Source organism: Chionomys nivalis, chromosome 12, assembly GCF_950005125.1.
Source record: "Chionomys nivalis chromosome 12, mChiNiv1.1, whole genome shotgun sequence".
NCBI classification, from domain to species: Eukaryota; Metazoa; Chordata; class Mammalia; order Rodentia; family Cricetidae; genus Chionomys; species Chionomys nivalis.
In genome coordinates, this window is record NC_080097.1 from 70,425,797 (window position 1) to 70,440,354 (window position 14,558).

At 43.3% G+C, this 14,558-nt stretch overlaps 1 protein-coding gene across 2 annotated transcripts in view; it reads right to left on the minus strand.

The window, feature by feature from the left end:
- Nucleotides 1-9,652: 9,652 nt before the first annotated feature.
- Samd8 (sterile alpha motif domain containing 8) overlaps nt 9,653-14,558 on the minus strand; it is a 51,333-nt gene continuing 46,427 nt past the window's right edge. For both annotated transcript variants that reach the window (XM_057786228.1, XM_057786229.1), the window contains exons 5-6: nt 14,315-14,465; nt 9,653-13,930 (exon numbers count right to left, since the gene is read on the minus strand). In XM_057786228.1, coding sequence (XP_057642211.1) covers nt 13,626-13,930; nt 14,315-14,465 — 456 coding nt within the window. In that variant the 3' untranslated portion in view covers nt 9,653-13,625. The remainder of the gene's footprint in view (nt 13,931-14,314; nt 14,466-14,558) is intronic.

The window sequence follows — 14,558 nt, forward strand, 5'->3', positions numbered from 1 at the left end:
TTTTTTCTTTTAATTCAGTCTCCTGTTAGCTGGACGGTGGTGGTGCACGCCTTTAATCCCAGCACTCGGAAGGCAGAGGCACGTGGATCTCTGTGAGTTCGAGACCAGCCTGGTCTATAAGAGCTAGTTCCGAGCCACGTGGCTAACACAGATAAGAATAATGGGCTACTGACTTCAAACTCTACTACAGAGCTACAGTACTGAAAACAGACTGGTATTGGCATAAGAACAGACAGGAAGACCAATGGAACCAAACAGAAGACCCGGATATCAATTCACACATCTTCGAACACCTGATCTTTGATAAAGAAGCAAAAAATATCAAATTGAAAAAATAAAACATATTTAACAAGTGATGATGCCATAACTGAATATCAACATGTAGGAGAATGAAAATAGACCCATATCTATCTCCATGCACAAAACTCAACTCCAAATGGATCAAAGAATTCAACATAAAGCCAGCCACACTGAACCTTATAGAAGAGAAAGTAGGAAGTACACTTGAACACATTGGCACAGGGAACCACTTCCTACATATAACCCCAGCAGCACAGACACTGAGAGAAACAATTAATAAATGGGACCTCCTGAAACTGAAAAGCTTCTGTAAAGCAAAGGACAAGGTCAACAAGACAAAACGACAGCCTACAGAAAGGGAAAAGATCTTCACTTAACCCACATCAGACAGTGGTCTGATCTCCAAAATATACAAAGAACTCAAGAAACTGGACACAAAAAGATCACATAATCAATAAAAAAAAAATGGAGTAAAGACCTAAACAGAAAACTCTCCACAGAGAAATCTAAAATGGCTGAAATACACTTAAGGAAATGTTCAGCATCCTTAGTCATCAGAGAAATGCAAATCAAAACAACTCTGAGATTCCATCTTACACCTGTAAGAATGGCCAAGATCAAAAACACTGATGACAACTTTATGCTGGAGAGGTTGTGGGGGAAAGGGAACACTTCTGCATTGCTGGTGGGAATGCAAGCTGGAACAACCCCATTGGATGTCAGTGTGGCCATTTCTCAGAAAATTAGGAAACAACCTTCCTCAAGACCCAGTAATACTACTTTTGGGTATATATCCAAAGGATGCTCAATTGTGCCACAAGGACATGTGCTCAACTATGTTCATAGCAGCTTTGTTTGTCATAGCCAGAACCTGGAAACAACCTAAATGCCCCTCGACCGAAGAACGGATAAGGAAAATGTGGTACATATACACAATGGAGTACTACACAGCAGAAAAAAATAATGACAGCTTGAATTTTGCAGAAAAATGGATGGAGGTAGAAAACATTATTTTGAGTGAGGTAACCCAGACACAGAAAGACAATTATCACATGTACTCACTCATAGGTAGTTTTTAAACATAAGCAAAGAAAGCCAGCCTACAAAACCACAATCCCAGAGAACTTAGACAACAATGAAGACACTAAGAGAGGCTTACATAGATCTAATCTACATGGGAAGTAGAAAGTAGAAAAAGACAAGATCTCCTGAGTAAATTGGGAGCATGGGGTCCTTGGGGGAGGATTGAATGAGTGAGAGGAGAGGCAGGGAGGGGAGCAGAGAAAAATGTAGAGTTCAATAAATATCAATAAAATAAAATAATTAAAAAATTATAAAGTAAAAAAATTGAATAATCGGCTAATATAAGTTGTAAGAGTTAATAAGAAGCCTGAGCTAATGGGTCAATCAGTTTATAGTTTAAAAAAAAAAAGAGCTAGTTCCAGGACATGCTCCAAAACTACAGAGAAACTTTGTCTTGGAAAAAAATAAAAATAATAAATAAATGAATAAATAAATAAATAAATTTGGTCTCCTAAAACTTCTCAACTATGGGATCATATATAATAACAAATAACTTATTTCCTTACTTCAAGAGGGAAAAACCAGGGCACACTCAAAATCTAAACAAAGCAAAAATACACTCCAACAGTGTAAATAATTAAATGTCAATATCTGGGATTCACGATCTTCTGGGGCCCTCACAGAGCCACTTCCCCATCTCTGCCCTCTGCAGCACACAGCCTGTCTTCTGAGCTCGGGCCAGTTCCACTTCCCATTGCTGTTCTTCTTGGTGGTGTTCCCATGGTGCTGGCGGGGTCTTCTGCAGCTGAGCTGCACTTTCACCAATAGCCTCTCATGAGCTGTCTTCATGGTGCCAAGCCTCGACTTCTTTCACGACCCCTTCAGTCCTGGGCCTTCAACTGCCACAGTGGCTGCACCTGCACCAGCGGCCTCTCCTGGTCCCTCACAGGGCCAAGCCTCAGCTGCTCTCCATGACCCCATCATGCCTGACTCTGTCTCCCAAGTGCTGGGACTTAAAAGAGTGCACCACCACCGTTTTTTTTTTTTGTTTGTTTTTTTTTTTTTTTTTTTTTTTTTTTAAAAAAGATTATATATATGGTACTCTGTCTGCATGTATGCCTGCAGCTGGGCGGTGGTGGCGCACGCCTTTAATCCCAGCACTCGGGAGGCAGAGGCAGGCGGATCTCTGTGAGTTCGAGACCAGCCTGGTCTACAAGAGCTAGTTCCAGGACAGGCTCCAAAACCAGAGAAACCCTGTCTCGAAACCCCCCCCCCCAAAAAAAATAACTGTTAAAAAAAAATAAAAAAATAAAAAAAAGATTTATTATATATATGGTACTCTGTCTGCATGTATGCCTGCAGGCCAGAAAAGGACACCAGATCTCATTTTAGATGGTTGTGAGCCACCCTGCAGTTACGAGGAATTGAACCTCTGGAAGAGCAGCCAGAGCTCTTACCCTCAGAGCCATTTTCCCAGCCCGCGGGTTCTGCTGTTTTCAAAGATGGGGGGGGGGTGTCCTCGGCCGGGCAGTGGTGGTACACGCCTTTAATCCCAGCACTTCTAAGGCAGAGGCAGGCGGATCTCCGTGAGTTCAAGGCCAGTCTAGTCTACAAGAGCTAGTTCCAAGACAGGCCCCAAAGCTACAGAGAAACCCTATCTCAAAAACAAACAAAACAAAAAAACAAAGAAGAAGATAGGGTCTCTCATTGACCGTGGAGGCCATCGAGTCAGCTAGGCTGGCTGCTCGCCTGTCTCTGCCTCCCCAGGGCTGGGGTTAGGGAGTGCTGCTGTGGAGCCATCTCTCCAGTTTCCTCGGTTTTTTGACTCTGCTTTCTGGAATTTTTGAAACAGGGCTTATTAGGTAGCCCAGACTGATCTTAACCTCATGACCCCTGCCTCTGGAGTGTAGGGATGACGGGTGTGCACCACCACGCCTGGCTTCTCTGGCCACCTAAATTGTCTATACTTCCAAAGCAAGGTCACTAGGGCACACCTCAGCCAAGCAGGTTAGGTTCTTATAACCTTCCTGCAGTGAGAGACTAATGAGAAACAGAGAGCAAAAATAAAGAGGGCCCATTGTACAGGACTTACGTATGTATGATGTGATCTTAAAGAAGATTCTGGAAAGCAAGGAAGCAGTATACTATTCTAGATTACATGTCATAAAGGTGGTGGCAATTGATTGATTTTTGTAGTGAGGAATATACAGTCATGTTTGCCATGATGCCTTACTGCCTCTGAGGCATGGCAGCAAGTGAGGACGAGACAGCGGCCCCACCGGTCCTGGCCGCTGCTGCTATCTGTTGACTGTGTTCAGGAGACTCACAGGACCGAGGACACTTACTCGTGGGTGGCATCAGCAACGCTTTTGTCTTTCATACACAGTTATGACGAGAAGGAAGACTTCTGAGGACGAGAACGTAGTTTTTATCATCCAATCACCTGACATTCAAGTATCTTCCATTCCTGAACCTACAGCTATGATGGACAGATACGTCTGAATCCTTGGGATGTCCAACAGGAGATGGCAGGGTCAGTAACAGTGCTGGCAAGTACAGGGCTTTCAACATTATCGTTTGAAAACACCACGCCAAGTGTATCTTTTCAGTTCTGCCTAGGACTAAACAAGGCTTGGCCTTTCCCAGATGGTTAGGGAAACAACTGGAAAAAACATTTTCTTTCAAAAAGATTTATTTTATGTATATGACAGCTCTATTGACTTTATGCCAGAAAAGGACATCAGATGTCATTACAGATGGCTGTGAGCCACCATGTGGTTGCTGGAAATTGAACTCAGGACCTCTGGAACAGCAGCCAGTGCTCTTAATGACTGAGCCATCTCTTCAGCCCAGAAAAAAAAAAAAAAAACATTTTTTAAAAAATATTGATTTATTTATTGTATTTTCAGTGTTCTGCCTGCATATATGCCTGCAGGCCAGAAGAGGGCACCAGATCTCATTACAGATGGTTGTGATCCACCATGTGGTTCCTGGGAATTGAACTCAGGATCTCTGGAAGAACAGTCAGTGCTCTTAACCACTGGCCATCTCTCCAGCCCCTGGAAACAACATTTTTGAATGACAACGGGTGGCTAAGTTAAAGATTATGCTAAAAATTACTGGTCGATGGTGGCACACTTCTTTAATCCCAGCACTCAGGAGGCAGAGGCAGGCAGATCACTGTGAGTTTGAGACAAACCAGGTCTACAACCTGAGTTTCAGAACAGCCAGACACAGAGAAATCGTGACTCAGGAATCCCTCCACCCCGCAAAAAAGATTATGCTCTAAGTGGGAAACATTCCATGTTCGATTAAATAGTCTTTCTTTTCCTCATTTACATCTTAATGCTATTCTACCCAGGACGAAATCTGAGGTGGTTCTTCAAAGAAATTATAGGCCTTTCCAGAAAGAGTAGTTCTGGGTTGTCTTGAATTAGAGAGCCAGCCAATGCAGGCAGTTAGAGGCTTTTTCTTCTTTTTCTTTGAATATTTATGGGTGTTCTCCCTGTATGCATGTGTGTGCATCATGCATATGCCTGGTGCCCACGGGAACCAGAGGCATCAGATCCCCTGGAACTGGGGTTACAGGGAGTTGTGAACTGGTGCTGGGGATTGAATCCATTCTTTCTTGGGCTAGGAGTATGATTTACTGCTTAAGTGTATGCATCCCAAGACACATAATATCTCTTTAGTTCTTCAAAACAAAGGAAAACAAACTTCAAAGTGGAAAAACACCCCGCGGCCCATCAGGTGGGCAAAACTGAGAAAGTTTGCTGACATTACATCAGCAATAGTGTGCATTAACAGACAAGCTCAGACATTGTTAGTCAAAAAATAGGTTGGGTTTTTTGTTTTGCTTGGTTTTGGGTTGTTTGTTTGCTCAAGACAGAGTTTCTTTGTATCACAGCTCTGGCTGTTTTGGAACTCACAGAGATGTGAGTTCTGTGTCTGCACCCAAGTGCTGGGATTAGAGGCACGCACCACCACTGCCTAGTGAAAGAACAGATTGTTATAACCTATCTTACTTTAAGTTACATAAATTTGTTAAAGATTTATTATGTATACAATGTTCTGCCATCAGGCCTCATTACAGAAGGTTGTGAGCCACCATGTGGTTGCTGGGAATTGAACTCAAGACCTCTGGAAGTGCAGTCAGCGCTCTTAACCTGAATCATCTCTCCAGCTCCTATTCTTCTTCTTCTTCTTTTTTTTTTTTTTTGAGACAGGATTTAAGTAGTCCAGGCTGGCAAGGAACTCCATAAGTAGCCAAGGACTTCTGGCAAGGACTTCTGGACGGGATCCTGATCATTGTCTCCACCTCCTAAAAACTGGGATTATAGAATTTGCAAAACAAAGTTGGGTCTGGTAACCATACTTCTTAATCCCACCACATTGTAAATAGAAGAAAACAAATTTTGTGAGTTCAAGGCCAGTCTGGTCTACACTGTTCCAGGAAAGCCAACAGTATGCTGTGACACCCTGTCTCAAAAAGAAACAAAACAGCCGGGCGGTGGTGGAGCACGCCTTTAATCCCAGCACTTGGGAGGCAGAGGCAGGCGGATCTCTGTGAGTTCGAGACCAGCCTGGTCTACAAGATCTAGTTCCAGGACAGGCTCCAAAGCCACAGAGAAACCCTGTCTCGAAAAAACAAAAACAAACAAAAAAACCACTGAAAGCCATCTACTCAACAACTTCCCTTTTGCAGCTGAGGATATAGATAAACTTTACAACTTTACATATGCAGAGGAATACACCACTCTTTACCTGAGTTCCTGCTGGCTTTAATTTTTTTTTTTTGAGACAGGGTTTCTCTGTAGCTCTGGAGCCTGTCCTGGAACTAGCTCTTGAAGACCAGGCTGAACTCACAGAGATCCGCCTGTCTCTGCCTCCCGAGTGCTGGGATTAAAGGCATGCGCCACCACCACCCAGCTAAAATTTGTTTTTAAAACTAACACCAATTAGCCGGGCGATGGTGGCGCACGCCTTTAATCCCAGCACTTGGGAGGCAGAGGCAGGCGGATCTCTGTGAGTTCGAGACCAGCCTGGTCTACAGAGCTAGTTCCAGGACAGGCTCCAAAGCCACAGAGAAACCCTGTCTCGAAAAAACCAAAAAAAAAAAAAAAAAAAAAAAACTAACACCAATTGATGTTAATTACAGTTTTGTTCTCAACTCATTCATCCAAGAATTCTAAGATAGAGCCAGGCCACTTGGGAGACAAGATAGGCAGACCTCCAAGTTCAAAGTAAGCCTGGTCTACAGAGTGAGTTCCAGGACAGGCAGGGCTGTTACACAGAGAAACCCCATCTCAAAAAAAACTGAAAAACTATAAAGATAATCAGAAACATCTGCACATTCTGAAGGCATCTAATTTGGAATAAACCCATGTATATCCTTAAAGCCCTTCCTAAAAGCATCTGTGCTAATTGTTGGTCTTGTTACAACAAAATGCCCATCCAAGTAGCTGCAGGAAGGGCTCAGTTACGGTTACAGGTCCAGGACACTGCCCATCATGACAGGGAGGGTCAGGCAGTAGTGTAAGGCCATTGGGCACACTGTGCCCAGTCAAGCAGCTGCAATAAGCACCGGGCACAGCTGACTTTCATGTTGTGATTTTTTATTTAAAATGAACAAGCCGGGCGGTGGTGGCGCACGCCTTTAATCCCAGCACTTGGGAGGCAGAGGCAGGCGGATCTCTGTGAGTTCGAGACCAGCGTGGTCTACAAGAGCTAGTTCCAGGACAGGAACCAAAAGCTACGGAGAAACCCTGTCTCGAAAAACCAAAAAATAAATAAATAAAATGAACAACTTCCAAACAAGATAGTAAGAATCGCAGGCACCACTGTGGAAGTGACAGTAAAGAATTCTTACCTGGACAGCTGTGCTTATCAGGTTTCTAAACCAGACATTTGTGTTAAAATGCTTCCCAATGCATCACTGCTAGGGAAACACTCTCTAGTTGGGTCTCTGCCAGTCAAGCTCCATCAAGAACAGGCTCAAAGTTCATGCACTTTGCCCTCTCCTTAATGAAACCTGCTCGATCTGCATCTCCCAACCATTAGTTTAGATATTGTTTGCATAGTGTGGTCCAGGACTCCTAAGGCTAGAATACAAGCAGATCAAAGTGTTCTTTATTCTGGATTACATGAGGAGCACCCTGAGCTGGAAACAGTATGTAAATATCATGCTACTGTAGCTGAGGTCTCAGCACGGCACTGTCATCTGGTCCCGTCCAAAGTTACAGCTGGGGGACCTAACTGGGTTTGTTCCTAGTCACTTACTTTTCTCCTAGTATCTCCTCAAGGGCCAGCTACCATTCCCCTTCATGCTTGGGAGTCTGGCACTCCCGGGAATGACTTGGATCCAGGAAATCATAGGTTGTAGCAATTGGTAGCTACTTGTTTGGTGCCTTGACCCTCCTTACTGGGTCAAAGGCTTCCTATAAGCTGTGCAGTCCCAGTTTCTTGAACTACCAAATAGTGGGGCATCTAGAGCCTTCCTTTCCTCATTGGATCTCCTGTGTACTTCTACCATCTTATTTCTCTTTTGTGGATGCTAGGGGTTAAACTTGGGGCCTTTACCTCTCTCCTTTTGACTTACACCCCTGTCCTTATCCAAGGCTGTTTACAGAACTCCTTAGAGCTGTGCCTACAGTTTTGCTATCAGCAGTGGTAATCAGACACAAACTATAACAGTTCCCTGTCATATACAAGTAAACCTGACTTTGAGCAACTCTTTAAAGATAACACTGTGTGTGTCAGGGGAGGAGCATAAATGCCAAGGTACCCTTGTGGAGGGCAGAGGACAACCTGTAGGTCTCGATTCTCTCTTTCTACCTTGTGGATCCTCCAGGCAGAACTCAGGTCATCAGGCTGGCAAGGGCCTTTACCCGCCCACTCACCTTGTTTGCCTTGATTCTTTTGTCTTCCACCCTCAGTAACAGTGGTTCTCAACCTTCCTAATGCTGTAACCCTTTAACACTGTTTCTCGTGTTGTGGTGAACCCGTACCATAAATTTATTTTCGTTGCTACTTCATAACTGTAATTTTGCTACAGCTATAAATCATAAGACAAATGTCTGATATGCAGGTACCTGATATGTGACCCCCGTGAAAGGGCTGATCGACTCCCAAAGGTGTCTTGGCCACAGGCTTAGAGCCCTTGCTCTAAACCTTTGCTGAAGTCTTTGACTCGTCCTTTGAGGATTTAAGTTCTGCATACTCACTGAACCTGAACTTCCTAAGTGAGCGCATACTTGCTTCCAAACTACCAGTAGATAGGGACAGCTCGTCTGCTGCCTCAGTGATTCCCAAATATTTTCTTCCCCTCTATCAAGCCCTTTTTACTGAGAAGTCTCAGTATGGCTCAGTGGGTAAAAGCACTAGTCACAAAAGCCTGAGGGAGGGCCTGAGTTTTATCCCTGTAACCCTTGTCAGAGTAAATGTAGGAGAGAACCGATTCCACGAGTCATCCACCAGCCTCCACACAGCACAGGGCAACAGGAAATGAACACACACACTAATAAACAGGTACTCTTCCCTTGGAGTCCTTTCTTCTCTGCAGAGTTCCTTTTTGCTTTCCCAATTAAAAACAAGATGCAGCCAGGCAGTGGTGGCACACGCCTTTAATCCCAGTACTTGGGAGGCAGAGGCAGGCGGATCTCTGTGAGTTCGAGGTCAGCCAGGTCTACAAGAGCTAGTTCCAGGACAGGCTCCAAAGCTACAGAGAAACCCTATCTCAAAAAAACAAAACAAAACAAACAAACAAACAAACAAGATGCGTGCTGCTTTTTTGCCATCTTCCAGCTGGAACAAAGACCCTATTTTGCCCACCTAACTTCTACCAGTAAGCGATGTCCCCAACTCTCGACTCCTTATCTTGTAACAGGCAAATTATTCCCTGAGATAAATGCCACGCACGACATCCTACAGTTTTAAAGGTGTTATTCGGCCAGTGAGAAGACTCAGTAGGTAAATGCACAGGCCACCAAACCTGACAACCCCGAGGCCCAACAGTGATCAGCTCCTCCAAGTTGTCTTCTGACCTCCACATGTGTACTGCGAAGTGTACGTTAAATTTCTTTTCTTTTCAAGCTGCAGCGCTGAAACACAGGGGTGGGGGAGGATGACGATTAAGATTCCATGGCACCTGACAGTGCTAGCTAGCACTTAGGGGGCTGATGCAGGCGAACGGCAAGGAAAGCCAGGAAGTGCACAGAAGCTGCAGACCAGAGCACACTACATAGCAAGATTCTGTCTGAAACAACAAAGACACACTATATTAACAATGCAGGATATCTAAATAAGAAGCTGCAAGTCAACTTTCAAACGTTTTATTTTTAGTGTTTTAAAACATTTTAATACAACAAAGATATAAAATAATATATTAGTTAAATCTGGATTTAATTTAGAATCAGGTATTTACTTATATACAACACTGTGCTTCAAGGTATGGCTACCACAGGAACTTTCATATCTTCAAGTAACACTAGTTTTTCTGTGGGAAGGGAGACATGCCCAGCTTAGTCCACGCAAACTGCTTCTTTACTGAGTTAGGTTCACCTCCTTTGTTCCATAGCAGAAACTTTCGTTATCCTAACAATTCACGAATTCTTCAATGAAAAATTATTAAAACTAAACATTTAAAAGATGTTAATAACAACAGGCTGTTTAGTTTTTCAGAAAATCCAGTAGCTCAGATTAAAAGAGATGTGAAATAACAATGAAGAAAACAAGCAACTTCATAATATTCCTTCTCCTGTCGAAGCACAAAGCTTCCTTCTGCCGAGACAGGAAACACACACTGGAGGCCTTTGATTAACACACAGTAGAACGTATCCTCAGAACAACCTAGTGTAGCTGGGGAAACAGCTTAGAGTTCACAGGCATTTGTGCCGGACTTGATTGACATTAGGTATGTGAACTGACAGGTGACCCAACAAGCCCTTCTACACTTTCAGCCATTTACGCTCTGTGAGAAGAGACAAACAGAATCTTCCGGCTGAAGCTCTCTGAGCGCTAATGGGATTCACCAATCCCCAGCCGCAGAGGTACAGGGTGGGGACGACCGAGGCCAAGCTCAGCTCTGAATAAACAGCAACTGTCTAAACCGTGTAAAGTTGTCATTAAACTGACATGCTTTGGCGGCTTTCACACTGGATGAAGAAAAGCAAATAAACTATTCTAAGGAGTGCCCTTGTCTCCAAGGGCTGAGAACCTAAAGGGCTGACAGGTGCTTTCTACAAAAGACTATCAAATAATTAAGTGTATTAAATCAGGGAATTTAAGTCAAGAACACCATAAACATTCTTAAGGATTTTAGCGCTAGAATCTTTGAGTGATAAAACTGCTTTTTGCTAAATATGATCAAAGCCGATTTTTGTCATGAATCTGAACTTAATCCCAGCACGGGGGTAAAGACAGGTGGATCCCTGAGTTCGAGGCTACCCTAATCTACAGACTGAATTCCAGGACAGCCCAGGCAATACAGAGAAACCCTGCCTCAAAAACAAAAAATAACTTAAAAAATTAAAAAAAAAGGGGGGTGGGGGAGAGAACTAAAACAGGCTGCTTCCTCTCTGCTGTAAGAGGATGTGCTCCTCTCATCTCTGCCAGCTCTCGGTCCTAACAGGCAGGCAGGAGGGCCGCCACTCACAGTGCCAATGGTAAGCTCCTGGCAGTGGTTATTCTAGTTTGTTAAATTGACTGATTCTAAGACGTAGCCTATTGTTTTCGATTTGGAAGATCATTAACATTTAGAACTAGCATGATTAAAAGTACTTTTGCCATAACAAGTCTGGTCAGACAGGACTGGAGGACAGCCTATTGGGAAGTGCAACCCAGACAAAAAAGGTTTCTGCCTCATTCCTTTCATACCAGCTCCCATTCAATAAGATGCCCTGCCTTGCCCCGTAAAACAGAGCTGAGGATGTAGATCAATGGCTGAGCCCTTGCCGGGCACACACAGCCCTAGGTGTAGCACCACAGGGAGGGCAACAACAGTGTTTCTAGAACATAGGCAATCCATCAAGGTCTTCTTACAGAAGCCCTAGTTTGAATCCCCAAACTCAAAAGCTTTCCTTCCTTCTGTACTAAGGTGTCAACGATGAAATGCTCGTACAACTGCAGAATCAACTACAAGATTCAAAGGCATGGATGGAGCCTCTCCACCCAGCCACATCCTGCCCAGAATGTAAACATAAACTCTATCTTCTCCACAGTTTAAGATTTCAACAAGAGAAAAGGTGTAACGACAAAAACTGAAAACTAATTGCCTCAGTTTTGAGACCCGAAGATGATTACCTCATGTAAACACTGTCTTATAATAGCTAACAGCTTATTATCTAGCCTACCTTTCCTCAAACAAATGGGAGTAACCGTGAGGCCACTCACAAGGACACTGCGGGATGCAATAGCGCAGCAAAGCTACCTGCATTTACCTTTCTATTTTGTTCTACAATAATCCATGAGGAGAGAAGCCTGATGTTAAGACATTTACCATTAATATAGTTAACATTTTAAAATTCATGTTGACACGTGTTTCTGGAACAGTCTCCGAAAGCCAACACTAGCTTCCCTAGCTAAGTTGGGTTTGACATGCTATGTCAGGGGATGGGGGTAAGAGGGTGGCAGTAATGGCCTCTGACCACAAGTCAAACCACTTAAACACGCATGGAAAACCTTCACCCCATGATTATATAATCTCTTTACATGAGATATTGGCATTTTGATCCTGGCTTGTAACAGAATCAGCAATTTAAAATACTGTAAGATTCTGCAGTATAAGATTTAAAAACATAATCAGACTTGAGTCGCTTCACATCACTTCAAGTCATAAATGAGTGCTGTCTCCAGCAGACCCAGGGCGCGGTTGCCAGCGTGGACTGAAACCTGCCTGCCTAATATCCCTTTCCTGCCTGATTCACCCAGGTAGCTTCAGAGACGGTGGGACTATGACTCCAATTGCAATAATATTTCATCCAAACAGAGAAGAAATAAATGTCTGCTGCGGTCTAACTGTGACCTCAGTACGCCAGCACCTCCTCAAAGTCCTTGTATTGAAACGGAATGTAAAAACTACAATTAGTATTCCACTTGTTTAAGTTCAAAGTCAATTTCCAACTCTACAACCAGGTTAAGGTCAAAGCTAAAGTGACAGATGGTATCAGAGGTAAAATTAATCACTGAAGGTAATTTTCTAATGCTAACAGAGCTAATTCGTTTTAGTTCTTGACTGCCAAATTAAAACTATAGAAAGAATGTATGTACACAATTATTTTTAAGATAAAAAGCAACAAGCTTTTAGTGTCCAAATATGTCCTCAGACTGTTTACTTTCAACAGTCAAAAATGAGATATTTCAGGAAAATAAAACAAAAATCCCCACAGCATTAACACTATGCCTACAACCTGTAGAATTGTTTCATTAGAAGAAAGACTTCTTTGCATGCACATTTACTTATTTACTGACATAAGAACTTTAACATCTGGTAAAACCCTCTTACTTGTCTCACTAAGTCACATCATTAAGAAAAGCATATGCTGGGCTGTCATCTGCCCTGTAACACAAATTTACTCCAGACACAGTACTAAAATGATCCCACTTTACTATTACGAAGGCGGCTGTTTTCCTCACGAGTCCTTCCTATTGTTCACACTGAAGCTTTAAAACAAAACAGGAACTGCACCTATGGTGAAAATGCTGACCCCACATTTGCATTAGTGGGAAGGCCAATGACACCTGACCAGCATGTCACCACCACACACGTGGCCCCTTGCATTCTCTTCTTCTTTCACACCAGTTGCTGTGTTCAATACACTTTTCTTAAAAATGCTTCAAAGGGCAAAACATGTTTACCAGTAAGACAATCACTTTCCAGACAGACACAGATTAGCTCAAGAAAGAAGTGAGACTGGTTCACCCGCTAGGGGGAAAGAGCTTCAAAAAATATTTGACTTGAGTCCTACTGGAAATCAATAAAAATCCACCAACCAGCCCAAGCTGATGTGTCTGAGTTCAGTATACAAACACTCAGCATGCACATCACCCATACACTGGGTCTTCCTGCAATGAAGGAGGGGCAGGAAATCCCTCCTGGAGCTCTTTGTTTAAACAGCTAGGTGAGGAGTCTTGGTTGCTCTTTCTTGAGTTTTATAGTCACAGACTTGCTCAGAATGGGAAATCTGTCAACATATAAGCCAAAAATGCAACAAATCCAGGAACAACCTGGGGACAAAGCAAAGTTATTCATTTTCATTCCGTAACTACTGTATATTTAACAACAAACTCATTACAGAGATACAGTTTCATCCAATTAGTCTTTTCATTATTGCCGGTTTAGAAAAAGGCCAACAATATTCATTAGGTACTGTGCCATTAACATTGCATTCAAAGAAAGAAAACATAGGGAACCAAATTCTTGCTCTCCTACTCTGATGATACGCTCTGGTATTCGCCAGAGTATGGTAGTACAAAAAGAGTCTTGTCGTGATATAAAAGGCAATAAACACATCAATGGAATAATGTTCATGGGCAGCCAAGATGAAGAAGATTCCAAAGAGGTTGAGAACCCAGGATAGAGTATGCAAGAAATTCCAGCTTCTTGGTGTATCTAGGAGAAGGACAGAAGGGTCATTTAAAAACACATTTCTTCCAAAGCTTCTTGGTCACATGCTTCTCAGGGTAGGCTACAAGCTGTTGCTCCCCAACCTGCTAAGTGCCCCCAGCCCTGTCTCATGTGGTTCAGGCTGCCCTGAACTGCTCATGTAGCCGAGGATGAACTGGAACTTCTGGGACTACAGGCATGTGCCATCACACGTTTTTAGGCGGTGCTGAGGATCAAACCTGGGGCTTCATGCATGACAGACCAGAACTCCACCAACTAAGTTCCAACCCCAGCCCATCTGCCTATTCTTCCTAGGACTTTACATCCTCCCCATTTCCTCCTCTGCAACCAGCTGTCTGATATGTACAGAAGCATTGAAGACATACTTACATTCCGTGACAAAAAAATTCAGCATGGTTAGAACAACTGTGTGGCCACTGAACATGTAATCTCCACAAGTGTGGACACCAGTCAGGGTCATACCAAAGCCGCTCCAAATGGCAAATGCCCGGTGTAGTTTCTCCCACACACTTCCATATATCTATAAAGAAATCTTTGAATTAGTTCTTCAAATGCTTAGAGAGGTTCCAAGATTCCCCAGATCCATTACGGGAAGGGAATTCGTGAGAAATGA